Source organism: Myotis myotis, unplaced genomic scaffold (genome assembly GCF_014108235.1).
Source record: "Myotis myotis isolate mMyoMyo1 unplaced genomic scaffold, mMyoMyo1.p scaffold_m19_p_17, whole genome shotgun sequence".
NCBI lineage: Eukaryota > Metazoa > Chordata > Mammalia > Chiroptera > Vespertilionidae > Myotis > Myotis myotis.
In genome coordinates, this window is record NW_023416321.1 from 16,112,449 (window position 1) to 16,124,491 (window position 12,043).

The 12,043-nt window shown below is 51.8% G+C and overlaps 1 protein-coding gene across 5 annotated transcripts in view; it reads left to right on the forward strand.

The window, feature by feature from the left end:
* Positions 1–12,043, forward strand: part of WIPI1 (WD repeat domain, phosphoinositide interacting 1) — a 28,087-nt gene that overhangs the window by 10,990 nt on the left and 5,054 nt on the right. For 3 of the 5 annotated variants that reach the window (XM_036339848.1, XM_036339844.1, XM_036339847.1), the window contains 6 exons: positions 1,369–1,465; positions 6,413–6,510; positions 7,152–7,244; positions 7,906–7,976; positions 8,862–8,969; positions 11,701–11,865. In XM_036339848.1, coding sequence (XP_036195741.1) covers positions 1,369–1,465; positions 6,413–6,510; positions 7,152–7,244; positions 7,906–7,976; positions 8,862–8,969; positions 11,701–11,865 — 632 coding nt within the window. Of the gene's footprint in view, positions 1–1,346; positions 1,466–6,412; positions 6,511–7,151; positions 7,245–7,905; positions 7,977–8,861; positions 8,970–11,700; positions 11,866–12,043 lie in introns of all 5 variants that reach the window. The other 2 variants (XM_036339846.1, XM_036339845.1) reach the window with 2 other exon arrangements.

Here is a 12,043-nt window from a genome sequence, read left to right on the forward strand (position 1 = left end):
CTATGTTCATGGCAGCACAATTCACAATAGCTAAGATCTGGAAATAGCGCAAGTGCCCATCAGGAGATGAGTGGATAAAAAAGCTGTGGTACATTTACACCATGGAACACTGTGCAGCAGTAAAAAAGAAGGATCTCTTACCCTTTGAGACAGCATGGAGGGACCTGGAGAGTATTATGTCAACTGAAATAAGCCAGTCAGGGAAACACAAGTATCACATGATCTCACTCATATGTAGAATCTAATGAACAAAATAAACTGATGAACAAAATAGATCCAGAGACATAGAAGCATGGAACAGACTGTGGAATCTCAGAGGAAAGGCGGAGGTGGGTGGGTGGGTGGGAAGAGATCAACCAAAGAACTTGTATGCATATATACATAACCCTTGGTCACAGACTATAGATTGGGGAAGGCCTAGGGCAGAGGATAGGGACGAGCTATAAGGGGTCAATGCGGGGGGAGGGCAGAGAAGACATATGTAATACTTTCAACAGTAAAGATTTAATTTAAAAAATAAGACACTGAAGAAAAAAAAGTTGAAGATATAAGTGGAAGCATATACCATGTTCATAGATAGAAAGAATATCGTTAAAATGTCAATACCACCCAAAGCAATCTATAGATTCAATGTCATTCCTTTCAAGATACCAATGGCATATTTCACAGAACTAGACAAATATCCCCAAAATTTATATAGAACCCCAAAAGATCCCAAACAGCCACAGCAATCTTGATAAAGAAGAACAAAGTTTGAGGAATCACTCTACCTGATATCAAACTATATACATCAAGGCCATGGTAATCAAAACATCATGGTACTGGCACAAAAACAGACATATAGGTCAATGGAAGAGAGTAGAGCCCAGAAATAAATCCATGCCTTTAAGGACAATTAATGTTTGACAAAGGAGACAAAAACATACAGTGGGGTAAAGATAGTCTATTCAATAAATGGTGCTGGGAAAATTGGACAGTTAAGTGCATGACCTTCTTACACCATACACAAGAATAAACTCAAAATAGGTTAAAGACTCAAATGTTAGACTCGAAACCCTAAAACTCCTAGGAGAAAACATAGGCAGTGAAATCTCAGACATTTGTCGTAGCAATATTTTTCCTGATATATTACCTTGGACAAAGGAAACAAAATAAAAAAATAAACAAATAGGACTACACCAGACTAAAAAGCTTGGTGTATACATGTGTGTGCATGTGCATGTGTGCATACATAAACATCATCTTCAAATCCATCACCCAGAGTTTTCCTCGGTTAGACTTGGGATCAAGTTAGGACTTAAGGAAAGGTGAGTGGTTTCGATTGGCTCGGTCCCCTTTCGATGCAGTGACGCGTCTGTGTGGTTACAGAGGCTGCTGGTGTGCCTGGAGGAATCCATTTACATCCACAACATCAAAGACATGAAGCTGCTGAAGACCATCCTGGATGTTCCTGCAAACCCAACAGGTGAGCTCCCGAACGAGACAGGTGCCCCCTCCTCTCGTGTCCAGGTACCCCTTTCTCTATCTTGAGAACCTGAAGCAGTTGTTTTGCTTTATAAGTCTTCAAGTCTTACCCTGAGGCTGTGTTTTAATGGGGGCAGGCTCAAGTACATCAGGCTATGCGCCCTGCAAGAGGCTGTGTGGCCCTCACGGCCGCCCACCCCCCGAAACTCCTTTCATCTGGGCCCGTTCTCAGCAAATGTGTCAGGGCCTTTGAGGTAGACGCGTGGGAGAGTCCATGCATCTGGTACGGAGAGGTGTTTACCCCTAATTATTTGCTGTGGTTGCTCAGCACAGAGTAGGCGTAATAATTACGAGCAGGTTTTGATGTGGTGTGTCTGCGTGACTAGGAGAGAGACAAGCCGAACCGCAAAGAATATGTTCTGTTATGTTACAGAGGAATCTCCACATTGCACTTCCCACACTTCTCAGGATGGGACGCTGTTGAGTAAGTTTCCTAGTTTAAGCTTATGAAGTGCAATGTTCTAGCATTTCCTTCTGAAAGGCCAGGGACAGGTTGAACAACCACAGTGTGTCTTTTTTTATATATATTTTTATTAATTTCAGAGAGGAAGAAAGAGGGAGCAAGAGATAGAAACATCCATGATGAGGGATAATCATTGTTGGGCTGCCTCCTGCACACCCCACACTGAGAATTGAGCCCGCAACCCAGGCATGTGCCCTGAGTGGGAATCAAACCCTCTAGGTTCATAGGTTGACGCTCAACCACTGAGCCACGCTGGCCAGGCCACAGTGTGTCTTATAACACCTTTGCCATCTTTTGGAGAGAATGTCCAGGAGTTTTTCAAATCCTGAAATTTATACTTATCCTCTCAACAACCACTTTAATAAAATGGAGATGATAATGATCGCCCCCCCAGAATTACTCGGAGGATTCACTGGGGGCAGGGAGTGAAAGCCACGGCACGTCTGCCCCCGCATCACATGCCGCCCACTAGGCTCACTCACTCATTGAGCGCCAGCCTGGGGGGCACCCAGGCATCACATGACATGACTGCTCCCCAATCCAGAACCATCGGCTGCCTCTGGACCTTCAGAACCACGACCGTAAAATCCTGAGGCCAGTGGCCTCCTCCATTTGTTCATTCTCTAATTGGTTTTCTGAACAACACTAAAGATGGAGACGCTGGCTCTGATCTTTATAAACCCTTCGTGAGTCAAGGCAGACAGAACTGTGTCTCATGGCTCGAGCACACATTCCGCACGCATGCTGCCCGTGGCTCCAGCACACATTCTACATGCATGCTGCCCACGTGAACCACGAATCAGTGGCACACACCGAGTCCTCCCACTGCTCTGCGCTCAGCATCTGTGTGGCTGTAATTTCCTCCCTCTTCGTCTGTGTTTGTGTCATGCCCGCTCCTGTTGTGTCAGAGATTGCAGGCTGCTTCCTCTAAAGAGTTAGGCCAGATGGGGCTCAAAGCTAATTTCCTGCGAGCACAGCAGTCTGTGTGCCGAGCTGTGGAGGGTAGAAATCTCTGGACAGGTCTGCGAGCCACGGACTCGGCTGTGCTGCGGACCTCACAACCATGTATGGGGTACCGAGGGGGCAGTCTACTCCCCCGACAGTGTGTCTAACAGAACGAAGCCGTGGGTATCGTCCAGTGAGCCCTCTCTCTGGAAGAGGTGCTGCAGGCAGGGAGCTGGCTCTCATTTGCAAGCACAGATTCCTTTCCAAGTCTGAAAACAGGAAGGCATGTTCTGGGCCACAAGTCAGCCCAGAGGGAACTGCATGTCATAAATCACCGTCAACTTGCTTGAAGTTTGACATGTCATACTGTGAATCCCGGGACGCCGATGGCTTAGAATCACAGGACTTCCCTGTCATCCAGCGGATGATGCCATCGGCTCTTCAATTGATAGCAGGCCCTTCTCTTCCAGCTGTGGAGGGATGACAGCCACATCAGCTGCGGTGAAATCATAGTTGACAGTGACTTGTGAAAATGTGTGTCAAGTGTCAAACATCCAAACCTCGCTCCTATGAAGGAAATGTGCTCAAATGTTGAGAACAGTGAAAAACCTCTGGGTTTTAGAATGGTGGCTGATTCCCCCTTTCTTCATATTTTCTGGGCTCTGCAAATTGTTGATCACTTTTCTGTTATAAAATAATATCAAAGGAAAGGATCGTTTCCTTCCTTAAAAGGCTTTGTGCGGCACCTGTGACAGACGCAGAAGACTTAGTGCTTTCCTTGGGGGCTTTGCAGGAAATAAAGATACATTCTCACAGCTGGTTGGACCCCAGGCCATCGAAGGAACACATGCAAAGCATTTGTGGGGCCTTGGTTTCGTGTGCGAGGGTCGGCGTGCAGGACCCTTTGGCTACAGGCAGATGGGTCGGCAGAGATGCAAGTCCAGAGCCCAGCTGTCAAACACGTGGGCATGTGCCAGCATGCACCTGCCCTAGCCGTTCCCCTCCGCCCCTTTCTTGTTATAATCTAGGATCATCTCATTCTCCTCCAGGCAACACAGGAAGTGCCCTGTTAGCTGCACACGTTGAAGCCTTTCTTCCTTTCTGAGATACTCACATTTGAACATAGAACTCTGAAGGCACCTGGAAGAAGGGCTTATTCAAAAAGGCAGGAAGTAACAAGTGTGCTGAGGATGCGGAGGAAAGGGAGCCCTGTGCCCTGTTGTTGAGAATGTCAGTGGTACAGCCGCTTTGAAAAGGAGTAGGGAGCTTCCTCAGCCAGCTGAAAGGAGGTAGAACTACCATGCGATCCAGCTGTCCCACTGCTGGGAATACAGCCTGAGCAAGTGAAATCGCCTCCCACAGAGACAGCTGCACCCCCCGTGTTCATTGCAGCGTTGTTCCCAATAGTCAAGATCTGGAAACAACCTAAGTGTCCAATGGCGGATGAACTGATAAAGAAAATGTGGTGTGTATGTACAACGGAATCTATTCAGCCATAAAAAGGATGAAATCTTACTATTGTAACAACATGGATGGGCCGTGAGGGTAGTATGCCGAGTGAAAGATGTCAGGCGGACAAGGACAAATATCGCAAAAACCGTAGGATCTCTTATATGTGGAATTTAAAAAAATGACTTCATAGATACAAAGAACAGATCAGTGGTTGCCGGAGGAGGTAAGTGAGGGGTGGGGACCAAAATGGGTGAAGGGGGTCAACAGGTCCAAACTTCCAGTTATAAAATATGTCCTGGGACTATGCAGCATGGTGACCACAGTGAATAATACCGTATTGCATATTTGAAAGTTGCTAAGAGATTAGATCTAAAAAGTTCTGCTAGCAAGAAAAAAATTGTAACTGTATGTTGACAGATAGTAACTAGACTTGTGATTATTTTGCAATATATACAAATACTGAATCATTATTTTGGCAGACCTGGGCTGGATCTTGAACTCACGTCCTCCATCTGTCTCTGCCAGATAGATATTCTTAAAACACTGCCTGTTTTTTTCCCTAACAACTTATTGCGATATAATTGGCATGCCATATGATTCACCCATTTACAGTACACAATTCAATAGCTTTCAGTATATTCAAAGAGCTGTATGACCACCAGGGCAATTGATTTTAGAGCATTTTATCCTCTCCCTGAAAAAGAACAGAACATACCTCTTAGCCATCAGCCCCCATACCTCCAGGCCTAGGCAACCCTAATGTAGTTTCTGTCTCTAGATTTATCTCTTCTGGACATTTCATAGTAGTGGAATGATACAATATGTGGTCTTTTGTGACAGGCTTCTTTCACTTAGCATAATATTTTCAATGTTCATCCATATTGGAGAATACATACACACACACACATATAAATATATATATTTTCATTTAATTTCTCTTTATTAATTAACTAGAGGCCCGGTGCACAGATTCATGCATCGGTGGGGTCCCTCGGCCTGGCCTGCGCCCTCTCGCAATCCGGGACCCCTTGGGAGATGTTGGATAGCCAGTTTCGGCCTGATCCCTGCAGGCCCGATCCAGACAGGAGGGAGCTCAATCCTGTGTGTTGAGCGTCTGTCCCCGGGTGGTCAGTGTGCATCATAGCGACCGGTCGACCGGTCGCTTAGGCTTTCACATACATAGATAATACTCCATTGTAAAAATATACCACATTTCATCCACTCAGCAGTTGATAAGACACTTGGGCTGCTTCTCCTTTTTGACTGTTATGAAGAATGTTGCCGTGAACATTTATATACAAGATTCTTGGTGGCTCTGTGTTTTCGTTTCTCCTGGGGACATGTCCAGGAGCGGGGTTTCGGTTAGATGGTAACTCGGTGTTTCGTCTTTTGAGGAACAGCCTGGCTGTCTCCCCAGCACTGGCCCGCGTGACCTTCCCAGCGGCAGTGTGAGGGTTCCAATTAGCTGTCTTTTTATAATAGCCGTCCTGGTGGGTGTGAAGTGGTGTCTCGTTCTGGTTCTGATTAACTCTGCTTTTTTTAAGCACATGTACTCAGAAACCTTCAGAACGTACTGGACACATTTATACGATCTGAACTCTGCAATGGTACTCAAGTCCCTCTAGGGTTGCACTGTCCGATCTTCACCTCCTTTCCTCTCACCACCCCTCTGGGAACCCACATGCAAACCAACCTGGTGTCCTGGTCTTCCCTCCCCCGTTTCACAAGACCAGAGTTCCTTCTGCTGGGCAGGCTGATGTTGAAATTGCATTTTGGATTGCAAAGAACCCAGATGAGATGGGAAATTGGGTTCCCAGAGCAAAACTTGCAAGGTCCGAGTGGTCCCTTGTCAGGCCTGGGCCAAGCGTGAAAGGTCAGGAGGCTGCAGGGAGCCAGAGCAGGCAGGTCATGTCTGCCACACCGTTCCTCCCCTCACCAGGAGGTGGCGGTGTAGGCGCCGTTTTCAGAGCCCTTTGCAGGTAAGTGCTCTCTGGACACGGGCTGTTTCATCTGTTTGTTCTCTGCCAGGTCTGTGTGCCCTCTCTATCAACCATTCCAACTCTTACGTGGCTTATCCTGGAAGCCTGACCACAGGCGAGATTGTGCTTTATGACGGACACTCCCTGGTAAGTTAACAGGGACTGGGCTGACCCCGCCCACCTGCGTGGCTCTGCGGTCAGTGGCAGGTGATGAGCGGGCTCTGTCGCAGTGGGGCGAGGTGCAGAGGCTGAAGCAACAGTGGGGGAGTTTGTTCTGGCCACAGCGCTTGGGTGTGGAGAAAGCAGTGATATTTGCCCTTGAGCCATCAGTCAGCATAGCCAGGAGGCAGCGTGCCAGGCCCAGGCAGACAGCTGCAGCGCCAGGGAATCCACCTGCCAGCTGGGGGCCCGCTGTGGGCTTGGCGGTGCCATGCTGCACACTTCCTGTCCTCCGCTTGCCGCGCTTCACAGAGCGGGGCAGCGTTGCTGGGGAAGCCCCCTAAAGATGCACTGGGGAGGGCCGCGACTGCGCCATCACCCCACACCGGGCACCGTTGGCTGTCCATCTTCCCGAGGGCAGGACAAGGGATAGAGACGAGTGGCCCTTGAGGCAGAGCCTGGATACACTAGAGCACATGGACAGCTGCCATGTGAAAGGTCTGCTGGAAAGAGAGACGGGCGACTGGCAAGTGAGGGAGGGTGTCTCAGAGGGAAAGAGGAAGCAGGGAGGGGCAATCCATCGTCCCTCTTTCCCGGCATCGATACCCGTTGTGCCTTTTCACCAACAGAAAACAGTCTGCACGATTGCAGCCCACGAGGGGACGCTGGCCGCCATCACCTTCAACGCCTCGGGCTCCAAGCTGGCGAGCGCTTCTGAGAAAGTGAGTGCGCTCAGCGTCTTTACCGGCTCTCCTCCTGGGTGGTGAGTGATGACACGTGTCTGGTGACACCAGGACTGACGGGCCTCGGGGCCCGCCCAGAATTCACTTCAGAAGCAGCCTATCAGGCCTGGTGTGGCATACTGATGCCTCTGTTAACTCACTAGTGCAGAGGCCTGCGCTTTGCAAGATGCAAGATACTTTGCACCAAAACTTGCTGTCTTACTGAGAAGCGGGTGTGCCCATCACAGATACAGACAGAGGCTGCCTCTCATTAATGTGGTGTAAACGAAATGCTTTGCTAGTTAGCAGATTGAGCTCTTCTGACGGGAATAATCAGGGAGTGTGAGCAAGTTGAATTTTCAAATGCCACGAAGAATAGGTGTGTTGTCGTGACCGGCAGAGACTGACCATTCCAGGAAGCCAGAGCCCTTTGAGTGAACACACGCCGAGCCCTGGGCTGGGGTGGGAGGGAAAAGGGAGACAGACGCCCTGAGAATTGCTTCTCTGGCACATAATGCAAACAGACAGGCCTCCCCGCCCAGCACTCTGTGCTTCCTCTCCGGGGACAGATGTTCAGCGCCAATAAAAACACATCTTCTAAAGAGACGTGTCTTTGCGAAGCCATGAACGGTATGAAACGTCCACCCGCTTTCTTTTCCAGGGCACGGTCATCCGGGTGTTCTCCGTACCTGAAGGGCAAAAGCTCTATGAGTTTCGGAGAGGAATGAAAAGGTGTGTGTTCACTGCGAAACCCACTTTAAAGTGCCCACAGAGTTCTGCAGGGGACGGCTGGCAGCCATCCGGGGAGAGGCGGGCGGGGCAGACCTGTGCCCGCCTCTCTGCGCCCCAGACGGGGCAGAACTGTGCTCTCTCAGGTAACTGACCTAGCGGCCTACTCACTGCTTAGTACACCTGAGAGTGAAGATGCTGTTTTAGCACAGGGGTTCAGCCCCAGGAGTCCTCGGTGGGTGTCGCTGGTGGCCAGCAAAAGAGAAACGAGAGAGCAAGGGAGTCACAATCCAAAAGCAATTTCTTAAAAAAAAATACACACACACACACACACACACACACACACACACACCACACATATATTCTTTTCTTTTTAATATATTTTATTGATTTTTTACAGAGAGGAAGGGAGAGGGATAGAGTTAGAAACATCGGTGAGAGAGAAACATTGATCAGCTGCCTCCTGCACACCCCCTACTGGCGATGTGCCCGCAACCAAGGTACATGCCCTTGACCGGAATTGAACCTGGGACCCTTGAGTCCGCAGGTTGACGCTCTATCCACTGAGCCAAACTGGTTAGGGCCAAAAGCAATTTCTGATCCCCTTCTGTGGACATAGGAAGGTGTGACGGTTTGGGGTCCCGCTGGCTGTAGGGCTTGCCAGTCGGTGCAGAGAGCAGCTGGAAAACCTCTGCGGTGACCGAAAGGAGCAGCCCCTGTTCCTTCCTGCCTGAGACCGTGACCCTCTAGGAACCTTTCCAACATCAATTTCTAACGAATGCCTGACGCCGACGAGATGTTAGAACGCCCAGACTCGGGGGACACATGGTTCTCTTACAAAGCTGATTTTTCCTGGCTCATCGGTCCCCACGCTGCTCTGGGTTCTAGGTATGTGACCATCAGCTCCCTGGCCTTCAGTATGGACTCACAGTTCCTCTGCGCCTCCAGCAACACCGAGACCGTGCACATCTTCAAGCTGGAGCACCTGGCCAGCAGGTAAGCTCGGCGCCAGGCGTCACACACTCATTGGGCGGAAGGATGGGGCCCCGAGTTCCCTGTGTTGGCGGCCATGGACAGCACATGCGATTCCCTCTCTCTCTGAAAGCCACAACCTTGACCTCATTGTCATGTCCTCTCAGAGTGCCGAGGGTGTGCGAGCCAAGGCTCGGTGTGTGATGCATGGAGGCAACGTCCAGGGGCCCTCCAGCGGGGGCAGTCGTTTAATCTTTCTGGACTGGGGTGCAGATGCATGGTCTACACACCTGAGGCCTGTTGTAAGGATTAAACGAGCTCCTTGACCTCAGGGGTGGGGAACGTCCGGCCCGTGGGTCGTGTAAGGCCCCGCACCCGAAATCATTTGGCCTGGCCCTGCCCAGGCAGTAGGGCTGAGTTACTAGTGATTGAATGTTTGACCAGATAGAGCAGGAGAATATTTTAAGTTGCTCTAAATCTAGTAATACAGTCCTTGCCATTACCCACCCCGGAGTGCGAGCCCAGCACTGTCAGTGCCCATGTGTGCGATGGCAGGTGTGGGTGAGGTCGGCAGTAGAGAGCATGTGTTAGATTGCAGCCGGGGCCGTGTGTATTCATGCCCTATGATCGCTATAACGAAGTACCACAAACATGAAACGGCCAGCGGGCGTACCTCACGGTTCTGTAGGTCGGTCATTGAGGCTGGGGCTCTGTCGAGGTCTCAGGAGGCAGACATCCCAGTGGCGGCCGGCCGCGTTCGCACCTGGAGTTGAAAGTCCTCCCGGACTCATCCGTGTTGCTTCCTTCTCGGGCTTTGGCTTTCCCCGGCTCCCCTCTGCTTGCCTTCCCTGCCAGCACTCGAGAAAGCTCTGTGCTTTAAGGGCACACGTGATTCGATTGAGCCCAGCTGGGTGATCTCCCTCCCTGCAGCCAGCTGGGCCCTCTGACCGTCACTGCTCTCAGCACCGTCAGGTGCAGGGGCCGGGGGCCAGGGGCAGAGTCTCGGGGCCGCTGCTAGACTCCTGCCTGCCCTCGCGTGAGCGTGAATTCACAGGGCTAAGTGCCACGTGTGTGCCCGTGTCCTCTCCTGCGGACGTTTACACTCAAAAGCACCACAGCTGTGAGGAGTTCTCCCACCCAGCCACTGTGCGTGGCAGTGTAACCTTGCCCAGCCCGCCTCCCAAGGTCAAGATCCCACTCCAGTAGCTGGGTAGGTGGCTCGCACCCCCCTCGGGGGACGTGGGACACCTTGGGTCTCCTGACACTTCTTTTAACTGTCATGAAGGGAAATTGAAACACAAAGGGTTAGCATCAGCTCAGTCCCACTCAGAAAGCAGGTGATGGCATCAGCGGTAATGGCACCGGCCGTAGCCACTCCAGGACCAGAGAGGAGAGAGAGGCAGAGAGTCCCTCCTCCGCTCAGTTCCCACTTCTCCAGTTTGCACCACAGGGATAATCACGTCACCTCGCTGGGACAGCTGAGCAGGGGAAGTATGCACAGGGCCTAGCACAGCGCCTGGCACACAGCACAACTATTTCATTAGATGGCGTCTCTGAGGCTGGTGTGACTGAGGCGGCTCTGGAGTGGTGGCCTCTGGGAATAAAGGTACCTGAGGAGGGAGCACCATGTCTCCAGGAGCATATGCAGGAGACCAGTCCATTGAGAAGACAGAGGATGAACTGGTCAGAGAGACTAGGAGGGGACCGCATAGAAGAGTCACAGATTGCACCCAGAGGGGCATTTCCATTTAGAGAGCACCTCACACATTCCTCCCGCGGTCCCACCGTCTCCCTGCAAGGCGGGCGGGAGTTGTTTCATTGGCACCTGATCGTAACTGCTCGTGCTGTCTTATCGTCATTTCCCTGGGCTGTGTCTCCACCGTGAATGCAGGACCTGGACACGGCAGCTCTTGGTAAATCCCAACCCTGAGCGCAGGGCTCCAGGGAGAGCGTGGAGCCGGGATGACAGCAGTACGCCTGGCAGGGCCGGCGCTTTCAGATGAGAACAGGGGGTCCGCCAGCCGGGAACAGAGTGAGAAATAGACCCCAGAGCCGTGGTGCGTGTTTCCCGCCTGGATCTGGTCCCCAGACAAGCACCTCGGAGCAGGCGTGGCCACCCTGGTCCCTGCTGCTCCCTGTGCGGAGCCGGAGCCAAGACAGGTGCCTGTGAGCCATCCACACTCACCGGCCTCAGCAGCAGAGCAGTCCAGTCACCCCTCTGGCGACTGCAGGGGGTGCACCAGGTCCCTCCGAATGGTCTGCACCCCAGTGAAGCTCCGGGCACTGGGCGCTCCGGGCTGTAATCAAACACCACCCAACCGTCTGGCCCAGAGGTTTGCTTCCCACTCATCTGGCCCCGAGGCCGCACACAGAGCTTGCAGGGCAGGCTTGAGCCTGTTTACAAAGTCCAGAGAGCGATCCCATCTCCCCTCACCCCTTTCAGGAACCTAGAAATCAGACGAATCACCAGATGCAACGTTTTTAATGTAGGAAAGTGTAACACTGGGAACCTCTTAAGAGCTTTGTAATGGCCCTTCTGAGGGACAGTGGGTGCTTGCTGCCCTTTCGGCATGGCCAGGACACTGTGTGCCGGGCTGTGCTGGGTGGGCAGGACATCACGCCGAGGCGGTTTCCTCCTCCCGCGGCGAGGGCGAGGGTGAGGGCCGCTCCCCGCGCGTGGGGGTGGGTCGTCGCATGGATGCCGGTGCCTGCAGCTCCGGCTCATCGCGCCCGTGCCTGTGTGTTGCTCCCCCAGCCGACCCGAGGAGCCTTCGACCTGGAGCGGCTACATGGGAAAGATGTTCATGGCAGCTTCCACCTACCTCCCCGCCCAGGTGTCAGACATGATGAACCAGGACAGGGCCTTCGCCACCGGGCGTCTGACTTTCTCCGGACAGAAGAACATCTGCACCCTCTCCACGTACGTAGGGCACACCCACCCTCAACGCCGCTACACAGTCATGTCCCCAAACACACACGCACAGGAAAAAAAAGAAAATAAAAAAGAAAAGAGAAGAAGGCCAGGAGGAAGGGTGAGCTAAATCAAACCCTGCAGCTTCGCGTCAGCTGCCTGGTTATAACACGCGTTCTCGGGGGGC